The sequence below is a fragment of the Mycetomoellerius zeteki genome, unplaced genomic scaffold (assembly GCF_001594055.1).
Source record: "Mycetomoellerius zeteki isolate Tzet28-1 unplaced genomic scaffold, Tzet1.0 scaffold156, whole genome shotgun sequence".
Classification (NCBI taxonomy): domain Eukaryota; kingdom Metazoa; phylum Arthropoda; class Insecta; order Hymenoptera; family Formicidae; genus Mycetomoellerius; species Mycetomoellerius zeteki.
In genome coordinates, this window is record NW_017256511.1 from 272,351 (window position 1) to 284,695 (window position 12,345).

A 12,345-nucleotide genomic window follows, 5' to 3' on the forward strand; every position below is an offset into this window, starting at 1 on the left:
ATCAAGACTTTTCTTAATTATAAAAGGTTTCTCCGAAATAATTACTTCAAGTTCAGTAACCTCCTTCTGTAGTAATAGAGGAAAAATGATTTATGGATTTCTCAATTAAATTAAATTGACGTCGCGCAATAACATGTGATTACACGACACGACAGTAACGCGAAATCGTGATAGAATATGACGAGAATTAGTTATTTTTCGTTCTACTATCCGTATTTAAAAGCATCTAAGGGATCCTAGCGCCAAGAACCGTGAACGAAGCTGAAACTGGCAGCCAGACTTAGCAGCCAGAACGCGGCAGCCAGGAGCGAATAGGTGCTGGGGCCCCAAAGATTAAAAATTAATAAAATTCATTAAAAAACGATTGTAAGCAAATCACACATTTCTGGTAGTACAAAATAGGTTTATCTATGTAGAATTTATAATAATCTGCACAGTGATGGCCCTCATTGTTTATAAAAAAATTATAAAACACATTTACAAACTATTTAGTAGCCAGACCATACGCAAACTCGTATCGACTTGAAAAAAATCACACATACTCCCCAAGACGAGTATAAAACGATGACACGACGATCTGCCCGATGACGGCCCTCATTGTTTATAAAAAAAATTATTAAACATTTATAAAATTTTAAAATTTTTTTAAACAGACAAAAAATATAAAATTTTAAAAACAAAAAAATTAAAAACTTAAAAAAACTAAAAAAAACTAAAAAACGGAACCAGCGTCCGCCACGTCCTCGTCGTGGTTCTGGTTAAAACGGAGAGCGGACAAATATCAACGAATTACGAGTATGATTAGAGTACTCAAATGTCTGTAAACGCTGCTTCATATTTTTTAGTAACAATTACACCTGTCCCCGGCACGATCGACGAAGTCATCGTTTCAGACTCGATTTATAGAGTAAATCTGATTTCTGCAAGGTTTCTACGGTTTTGCGTACGGCCTGGCTGCTAAATAGTATATAAATGTTAATAATTTTTTTTATAAACAATGAGGGCCGTCATCGGGCAGATCGTCCTGTCATCGTTTTATGCTCGTCTTGGGGAGTGTGTGTGATTTTTTTCAAGTCGATATGAGTTTGCGTACGGTCTGGCTGACTGGCTGCTGAATAATTTATAATTGCTATATAATTTTTTTTATAAACAATGAGGGCCGTGATCGGGCAGATCATCGTGTCATCGTTTTATACTCGGTGATTTTTTTCAAGTCGTTACGAGTTTGCGTACGGTCTGGCTACTAAATAGTTTGTAAATGTGTGTTTTATAATTTTTTTATAAACAATGAGGGCCATCACTGTGCAGATTATTATAAATTTTACATAGATAAACCTATTTTGTACTACCAGAAATGTGTGATTTGCTTACAATCGTTTTTTAATGAATTTTATTAATTTTTAATCTTTGGGGCCCCAGCACCCTATTCGCTCCTGACTGCCACGTTCTGGCTGCTAGGTCTGGTTGCCAGTTTCAGCTTCGTGAACCGTGAGAGTGACCTTGATTCCTTTGATCAGATACGTGCATTAGAGCACGCCGCCGCGTTCATCGGAACGGACATCAGCATCGATGAACATGGTGAGCGATTCCAGAATGTGGGTCGACCAACGTTCGTGGAGAAAGTGTATTTTCCCACTCCATGCCTCTTAACATTCGATATCGTTCTTCGAGAACGACGAAGTCACAGCGTATCTTCTTCGTTCTTCCTTCGGAAAGTATAACTGGCGAGCAGCAATTTCATTCATGTTGATTCTTCACTTGCTACGCCCTTTCGAGAAAGAACGCTGACTTCGTTTACTGCGACTAAATATAGGAAAAATAATATATCTTTACTAATCATCACTCGAACTTTTTAAAGACACATCTTATAATTATTAGTGCAGTGTACGTTCAACAAAGTAAATTTTAACTTTACAATTAAAATGGATGAATATATGTTTCTATAGTAATGCAGATTGACTACGCACAAGTACCTTATGTATACATTTTTAAACATTATAATCTAATTATATATATATATATTGTTATATATATATTATTTTATACTTAATATATATTATTTATGCATATATGTATATATTAATATGTATTAATTATACTAATGTAAGTAAATAATATTTTTAGGTCGATTGTTTAATAATTAATCATTATTGTCAAAATGTTAACGATTGTAAAGTAGCCTATCAGTATTATATATGTGTAAGTATAGTAGATGTAAATAGGATATATAGATTTAAAATTCAAAACATTCTTCTAAAATGCCATTGATTACTGCGAATATTATTGAAACGATTTTCCAAAGAAAGTAGCAAGAAACCTGGATGCCAATCGTGAAGTGAAAGCTATCTTTCTGGCGAGCAAAGTATGGCTGTTAAAACTTCAAAGATTTGGCAACATGCACTTCGCGCGTTGACAAACAGTTGTTTCTCGAGAGGAACATCAAATCTTTCGCGTAATGTGTCACACGTAAAAACGACAATACAATTTCCATACTGTTATACTGCCTCGTTGACGATTCATGGCTTCGTTTTGCAATCAGGCTCGTCTCGGTGGTCTATCCCTTTAATTGCATAACTCACTCTTGTCCAAGTATGTAAATATCGTTATTCGAGGGCAGTGAAGGAATATTATATTCCAATTATAAGGAGAAGGTGAAAGAAGGAGAAAGCGTCCTTCGATTCAGGTTAAAATTTCGTCTCGTCAGTTTTCTTACGTCACTGGTTATTTGTCGACACGCAGCCCGAACTTCAGCCTTGCACCTTTGCAAGAAAAAGACAAAAACGTGTTTGCCTGTACAAGTTTTATGATGCACAATCGCTGTCGTAAACGGATAGGAACTAATAGATGCGTTCTATGCTTGCTGAAGAATTAATGTAGACATAGAATGTAGCAAAGCATACTGACGAGAAGTGAACGTAGAAGATTATTTCTTGTTAAATCTGTACATTGTCGTATAATAATATACGTATACAAGAAATTAATCAATTTCTTGTATATTCTTCAAAATTAATTTAATTTTGACTGTCAATTCTGATAAAAATCGAATTTATAAATTATTATATTATTTATTCTAATCGAAAATTTTATTTACAAAATAAAACTTAGTCAATAAAAGTAATAAAATACTTTTATTGTGTACAGTAAAAATTCGAATTACTCTAATGATTCGATTAGAAGCATTAGTGCTCACTGATGCATATTAAAGCCGTTGTACACTGATTTTATTTGAGTATAAAAATGAAATACAAATATTTCGAATTATGAAATACATATTTTACCTAATAATACAATAAAATGTATTGAGTATTTCACAATTTAATCGATTTCTATGTTTATTTATAAACATATCTTTACATTATTTTGTGTACGACAGCTTTAATGTGCACCAGTGCGCACTGAGTGCGTCCAATCGAATTCGCTATAAGATGATTACATTATATTTCTATACTTGCAAATGTTTCTTCCTTCTTAACCGCGTTTTCTATTACTGCGGCTAAAGTTTCAACTAACTTTGTAGTAATTTCTTGGTCTCTTTCTCTCTCTTCTTTCTTTTTCTTAAAGAGAAGGTCTGAGCTACTAACAATAAGTTAACTAATAATTTTGAGTGTTTAAGAGATGATGTGTGTGTACTTTGTGCACGCGCATTCTTGCTTCCATTTTATTCACAGGTGACACAATTACATTTACGTATATAATTATAATAGAATACATCTTGTATTTTACGCGAATCACATTGTTGAGAAATCGATAAAGAAACTTTAATTAATTATTTTAATTAAAACTTTAATTAATTTATAATTGAGAAATTAAGACTTAATTAGAAAATATATGATTTATCTACAATCTTATCTTCGTGAAATTTTTTTCTCGAGAAAACGTATGATACAATCTTCCTGAAATTTCTGAAATTCGTCGAAGATTCCATTATCATTTTCTTGTTTAGTGAGAATGAGAACGTTTCATATCTTGTGAAATGAAAACATAAACCAACACAGTTAACGTGAAATGTGCGTCACGGATGCATCTGAGCGGATCAATCTTTTCACATTGCTACTTTGTTGAATTTAACAACTATCAAGGTCTCAGCATAGCAATGTTTATCTTATCTTTGTTGCTTTCAAATGAGTGATATCTCCTTTTCCTTCTTCTGTCCTTTCCCCGCTTCGTAACATCTGAAAACATATTCTTTCTATTCTTGCTGGATTTATTATTACCAGTTTCTTGCGCCGAGTAACTAACAGCCTTTTCAATTCAGATTCTTTGTGCAACGGTCCATCATATGCTCGTTTACGTCGCGCCTACATCGTAGGCGTTGAGAGGGTTCGAAGGCCGTCACGACTATTTCTCCTTCCATGTTGATGATCTCCGGCCAAGTTTATAACATCGCATTGCCACAATCTACCTCACGGCAAGTGTCGGGCAGCGTCCAGTCATGTAATCGCGCTTTCACCTCTTACAGACATGCCGAATCCGAACTCTTCGATTTAAGATCTATGAGCTCCACCTTATTCTCAATTCGCAAATTTTACACACTTATTTCGCAGTCATCGACATCCACGCGGTGAGAGATCGCGTTTGGCGAATGCAGAGATTTTTATTTCCTTTCCCTGCGTTCCGTAAACGAGAATTAAAACGGATTCAAATTTTTAATCCATCCGAATGCGTTTTAAATGGAAAAAAAATTCTTATTTAATTGGATTTAATTGGATTTAATTGTACTGAGAAGAAAATACTCTAAATTTAAATAAATATCTATTCATTTGAATAGTGCTAACTGAACATTTACTTACAATAAATAAATATTTATTTAATAAAAAGAACTGATTGTTAAATCAAATTAATGTTTTTACACCAAATAAATATATCTTTATATATGAATATTTAGTTGGCACTATTCAAATATTTGAAATAAATGATTTATTAAAATTCAGTATTTTTTTTCAATGTTAATTAAAAAACTGCATTTTCCCTATCCAAAATTTTGAATTGAACAATATTCACGATCCATTTTTAAAAATACCTTATTTTTGGATTGAAAGATATAGAAAATGTGCTTTATGCAATTTTTATAAATGAATAAAAAGGCGTTAGGCCTTGAAATGGATTTATCAAATGGATTTTTCAGAAATACGCACTTATGAACGTTGAAATGAATCTTTTTGAATTCATTTTAATCGATTTTCGTTTACTGGGATATTGCTGTCGCTTGTTTAGGCGACCGAATTGAATAGCTCAATGGAATCAGATAGCCGTAATAGGATGAAACGTCGGTAACAAAGTTCTGCAAAAGATCTGTCATTTGACGCTACTTTTTCTTCGTTATGCGCAAGTTAGCTCCGTTCAGCCGTTAATTGCAGGTGCGACTCGAAGCGTTGCGACAGAGGCGTGCTCAGAGGAGGCATGCGATTTCATAATATCGGTTTCTTACCTCTTTAGATTATCGCTATAATGTGATCTATTAGGCCTCTTTTCTTCTATATTTCAATAATCGCAACAAAATGTCTTCATTTCTTGAATTATTTATAAATTAATGGGATAAAATAACGCTTGAACTAAAGTCATTCGATAAGATATGGATGATATTCTAAAAAGTAGATATGCTAAAAAATATCTGATTATCAATACGGGAATAACTTTGTAAGTAAAGTCATCAGAGAAAATACAGTAAGAGAGCAAAAAGTATTCGTACAAGGAAATTTGTTATAAAAAAAGTCTTATTTGTAGAAAATAAATATTAATTAGCAACTTTACACAATGAATATATTCTGTTCTAACATAAACAAACGAGCTTCGCATGTATTCCTGATTTTAAAAGCCAAATTTCTTGACTGTACGAATACTTTTTGAGCATCTATATATTTTGTATAATTAATACACATCGATATATTTTCTATAATTAATACATATCTTTTTGGTACATATAATTTTAAAAAACTATTTTATTCTTTATAAATAAATTGTTAATTATCCAACAAGAAATAATCGTCAATTAAACGTCAAATCGACATCAAATTGGTGTTGAAATCATCGTATTTATATCGATTCGATATCAATTCGATAACTTATTTCTCGCTGGATAATATTTACTTTTTAAAAATAAAGTTTTTTAAAAAAATATTTTCTCTGTACACACGAATACTTTTTGCACTCACTGTATATTACACTTACCTCTCTCCACAATATTCTATTTTATATATTTTTTATATTATACATATATAAAATTATATTTTTATATTAATTAAATGATCTATATCTTTTAATATTCCATTAAAATCCGTTTAAATTGATTTTAAAAGTTATTGTTATTTCAAATTTAATGACTATTGAATGGTAATTGCTATTTGCAATTTTTTTTCCTGTAATATGCCAAAAGTTTCTTCGTGAATTATTATTTAAGAATTATAAGCTTCGACATTTTTATCTAATTTCAAGGGGAGCCCAATGTGTTAAAATCGGTGAAAAAAAATCTATAAAAGGAACATTGTGGTGTGGTTTTCTCGGACAGGCTATATCTCTTTATGGGCCGTCAACGATGGACGCAGACGGATCTTCGTCACGCTTATGATTTACCGGTGAGGCACACAAGTAGGATTTAGGAGAGTTTCGGTATGCTAGTTATGGCCTAGTGTCACTCTCCATTTTGGAGTTATGCTAACTGTTACGTGATATCACGTGACAGACAGCTTTCATAATCGCCTGATAGTGATCTAGCCATCGACAGGTCTATAGGCATGCATCTTCTTCGACATGTTAACGCAAAGTCAACGTGATTCTACATGGCGTGCATGGTAAATCAAATGTTGCATGTGCTGAAGATATTATCGGTTGTACGATAATTGAAATGCTTTTGTGGATCACACGCTCATGAATGAACACCCCTGCCATTGATGACGACATCGCGGTGACGCCCGTAGATGATGAACCGCTTTCACATCCAGAATCGTCATACCGTTACCCCAATTTCCCCGACTTACTACCGTTTGTTGGTGTATGCTTATACGTGAAAGTTATATTCCGAAAATATGCGTTGAAAATCGTACGTTGTATAACGAATAATGAGTGTTTCCTTCACTTATGTTGTATTTGTTCCATGAACAATTTTCGCAATTAAACGTCGTGTTTATTGGGTGTTATTAGCGTAACTGCGTAAATAGAAAATATGCCGTGTGAACCAATAATTGTAATGACCATTAGACTAGTTCTAGGCTAAAGGAACATTTAGTGCGTTCACGCTGGTTGCGCGCATGTTTTTTTTTTCTTGCGAATTCGTGATTTCCTTTGGCGTTAGCCTTGAGTCGAGTACACTCGCGAGAGACCAGTAAAAGTCAGATACAGTGAACTTGCTTATTGCCGCTACGACCAGTTATCCAGGAATGTAATGATCGGGCGATATATAGATGAAAATCGTCAGACACGCATGGACACACATTAAACACGATTATTGCTCAACATTCCATATCCTCCTGACGAATAAAGTGGCAGTTATAACGTTTTAAATAAAAGGTGAGACATCGATATAACATCCAGACAATGAGATTGTCTCGAAATATTAAACCTTCATTATATAACATCGATACATTTACGTTATTTAAATTTATATTGATTTGTGTATATATTTAAATAAATTATGTAAAATATTACAAGTAGATTTTATGCATATCTTTCTGTGTATATTTTATACGACAGCATTATTGGAAATTGTGAGTCTAGGATATCTGTTTAATTCAATATTATATATTATCTAAAAATCGTCTTGGCATAAACGAAAGGGTAAGATTTCCAGTCTATTTACTTACATTGAATATTTTTAATCGTTTATAATCGGAATGTATTTATATTTCGTACATCACTAAATTCATAATATGAATAAATTATACCCCATTTGAGTTAATTTTAAGCATTTTTATAAGTCGTCACTGTTGCTACCCAATATATTGTTAATTTGACTAAAATAATGCGTTAAATAATTTAACTCAAGAAACTATTAAATTTGACTTAAATTTAATTTTTATTATTTACTAACGCATACGTTAATTTGGACGATGTTCACTTTAAAACTAACCACAGAATTGGATTGATTTATATTTTTACACCTATGAAAGTTAAAAATAACAAAATGTTACTTAACTCAAGGGATTGAATTGCCATAACCCTTTGATATCTAACAATATGTAAAAATATTAACGAACAAGAGAAAGGAATAGATGGTGTAAATAAATCTCAGCGCTATTTATTGAGTGCTCTGACATCCCTTCAAGTGCTAAAATAATTAATTATAGTTATAACAAGCAAAAGGTGAGTGTCAGGTAGAGAACTCAGATGTAGAGATATATACAGGATACAAAAATTAAAAAAAAATTTAAACAAAAATAATAAAATAACATAGAAATAAATACATAGAAGAATAGATAAGGAATATAAGAAATACAAGATAAGACTAATTGTAAACTAATTGAAGCAGATAGTGTCCTGAGACAAATTTTCTAAGAACAAACGTAAAGAAAAACGAACAAAGAATAGCAGAATATAACAAATATAAATGATAAAAATTAAAAAAACAATAAATAATATAAATAAAAATAAAAATAAGAAAAAGAGAGAGATATTACAGGTAGGATTCTAGTCTAAGCACAAGTGCCATAAAAAAAATTGCTTTCCAGGGTCAGATAAATTACGATAATTGTGCACGCAATGGGTTAACGACACGCTGACATTGTTTTTGCGGGATTGAAAGGCCGCAATAAAAAAGGGGGGTTTGCGAGCGTTATTGCAATACGCGGCTAACTCAGAAAATCAAGTGTAATCGTAGTTCAACTAATTATTTTCAGGTTTTTTCAGGTTTTGTAGGTCAAATTCACAATGTTGCCGGTCACCGGCAGTTTATTACAGCATACGTGCACATTGCATATTTCTGCACGGCTTGTGAGTGTTATTATTTGCCTGTCACGGCCTCGATTAGTTCGCCGACAAATTAAACGTTACATGGCGCGAAATTTGTCTATGCGTAAGACCACAAATATTCTATCCGCGTAACTATACGATTATTATTTAGTTTTATCATTATCTTCGAATACGATAAAATTATATAATATGTTAATCTGAAATTCAAATTTCAGATTAACATATAATTCTGGTATGTCAAAAATTTAAATCTATATGTATATTTAATGTAAATATATTTGGTATAAATTTATGTATATTTATTATTAAATATGTAAAATATACAAAATAAAGTATAATACATTATATTTTATATAATCTTCCATTGCGCATTACTAATGTTTATAGTATTCATTCTATATGCATGTCTATAAATGGAATCGAATGTGATCGGATAACGTATTACCATACTGAAAAGACAAGATTTTATAGATAATAATAAATTAAATTAAATTTAGAATGTCGCAATTACATAAAGATTTTCGGTATAGAATGATTATTTATAGTTACGTCGACACGCTGAATATCAAGAAATCATGGAGCATTGATCACGAGATTCGATGACGAAAGGGGACATCGTTGTGTACAGAGCGAAAGAATGTAGTCATTCCCTCGAACGAGTCGCTGGGAAACAGCGAAGTGTTCGTAAGCACCTGCATTCCACCACTACGAAAACAGTTATGTGCACAAAAAAGTTCGGTCAATAACTCCCTACGCAAATAGGATCGCGTTCAAATTGCGTATCAGATTTCGCGACTATGCGAATAATGTGTAAAAATAGTCTACCCGTTTGAAAAATTTCGAAAAGAGTCATTAGAGATTATATAGAAAATAAAGAAAATATTTATCTTCACACATTCAAAATTTCATTAGTATCAGATGCTAATTGACAACTATGTCCTTTTATAATTGACAACAGATTTCTTTTGTCAAGATTGATTAGCGATGTTTCCTTTGAAATGTGTTTATCATCTTATAAAACTCATCAGACAGAGAGAGAGCTTGAAGTGTGAATGAATAATATTCATTATCAGCTTCTCGTGAAATGAGTAAGAAAATCTTAATTACCGCGTTCTTTTCCGAGTGTTTAAGAACTTGTGGCGGACGTGTTGCAAGAGTAGTAGTTGCTCGAATAGGGTCAGACTGGCGACAGTAGTAAATCATGCGTTGCGTCGGACATATATCCGAGAGAAATATTTCTACTCGTCATTAACATGGTATATATTGCGCATTAAATAATTACTATGTGAAACACGACATTTATTACTGTCACACACTTATCATGTTATCTTCTCAGTCGATTTATTTAATACGACATTTTTAAGGACGATTTGAAACAAATTTCTCTCTCTATAAAAGAGTTAGTGACTGGCTCACATCATAAATACTGGTATCAGCAATTTAATACTTGTAGTTTTTCTAGCAATTTAATATTTTTTGCCATTCCTCGTCGGTTTTCATTGGATAAAGAAATCTTAAATATATAATATTGATATAATAACACTATATATATATATATATATATATTACAACTAAAAGGATCTATACGATACGAGTCTCTAAAATATTCGATGGTGGTCATGTTTGAAACTTGAAACAAAGTAAATATTTGTTCTGATTGCGCAGTTAATTCTGATGGCATAATAGATATAAGTTTATGGTCAATATTTGACGTAATACACAGAACTTTCTTTTTTTCTTCCATTTACAGAACAAAACGAACTCCCGGGACAGCAGGATAGGTCTTGCGAGGGCAACGAGCACTATGCAAACGCAAATGCCTGGATCTTTACCTGATTACCAAATCGATCCTTATACACTTATAGAAGACGACCTTAAAGATATATTTGTCGATATACGAACGGTAAGACTTTTTACTTTGATTTTAGTAGAAAGTAGGATTTACGCTTCCAGCTTCTTTCTTTCTCTTTGGAAACGTAAAAACTTGTAATAAATAAAGTAGGATTAAGGTTCTTGCCATATTATCTGTAGTATTTGTCAATATATCTTAAAAAATTAGTTGAATTATTTTAAAACTCGAAGGATCCGTGAAGGATCAGAATTTTCTCAAATTCTCATTAATATATTAGCAACTGTAACAGCTACGTGAAATCGATGAACAACATTTTATCATGTTAGTATATTGCATGAAGCAATATACGAATTAGTTACATAAAAGAAGCCGAAAGCTATTAATCCTCATTCCTATAAGGAGACGATTGTTATTCACATGGATAGCCTCGAGAAACTTTCGGGAAGTAACAGCATACCGCCTTAACAGCATACAGCCATTTATGTAATTGACTTCATCGATATTACGTACGCTAGACTATTGTGAAATTGTGCTGGCCAACCTAAGACAAGCCCAGTGATGCGGCAAAAAAATGCATACATCAAAAAGGAGTAATTAGAGTAGACTGTGTAATCAATTTGCTTTGATTTTGCATCATAGGCTTGATATTTTTATAAAGAATATCAGAGTAAAAGATATACACGTTACTTTTTTCCTATTTCTAATAATCTATCTCTCTTAGAATTATCTCACATAATATTTTTATATTTTATAAGGGAAGGAACCCAAATGTCCTCCTGCAATATGTCGTTTTGTAGACGAAAATAAGGGACACGTATTTTTTTATTCGTGTTCTATCGTATTTTTAAGGAATGCATCCCTTAGAAAAAAATTTCGATTTTTTTTCTTCGTATATTATCGAAATCACAAAAAATTTCATAAACGTGTTTGAAATAACGTTGAATGGTTTGAAATATGCTTAATAATTATAATTTAAAAAATTTAAAAAATTTTTTAATTATTATTATAAAATACTTTTGAAACTATTCAACTTTTATTTCATTTTTTTCTATTGTAGTTTCGATGATATTCGCTTCGAAAGAAAAAATCGATTTTTTTTTCTAAAGGCTGTTTTACTTCTTAAAAGTGCGATAGGATCCGTATAAAAAAAAATACGTGTCTCTTATTTTTGTCTACAAAACATATTAAAAGTTCACCAAAATCTGAGGAAAACACTTAGATCCCTTTCCTTATTAATTTATTATTAAATATATGTATATTACTTTTCTCCAATTATTTTGAAATCTGTATACAAAATATCATTTCTCACAATAATTTATCTAATCGTGCATTTATATTTAGAAATAATGTCGTTCTTTTAAAAATAAATATTATATTTTTTCAAATCTGAGAATAAAAGATACAGATTCTGTGTATTATTTGCCCTTGAATTTTTAGCTTTTTTCTTTTGCCATTTAATATATATTTTTGTTGTGATTCGGTTATAAAATTTTATTTAAATTTCAAATTCTATTGAATTTAATTCTTCATATTTTTTAAATAAATTTTAAAGTACCGTGTGTAACAAGTGTATGTATATCTTGCTGTTTCTA

General features: G+C 31.6%; 1 protein-coding gene across 1 annotated transcript in view; it reads left to right on the forward strand.

Moving 5' to 3' along the window:
- The window catches only part of qless (decaprenyl diphosphate synthase subunit 1 qless), a 41,910-nt gene that overhangs the window by 19,217 nt on the left and 10,348 nt on the right, over nucleotides 1–12,345 (forward strand). Inside the window, exon 2 of the mRNA XM_018445154.1 lies at nucleotides 10,652–10,804. Coding sequence (XP_018300656.1) covers nucleotides 10,652–10,804 — 153 coding nt within the window. The remainder of the gene's footprint in view (nucleotides 1–10,651; nucleotides 10,805–12,345) is intronic.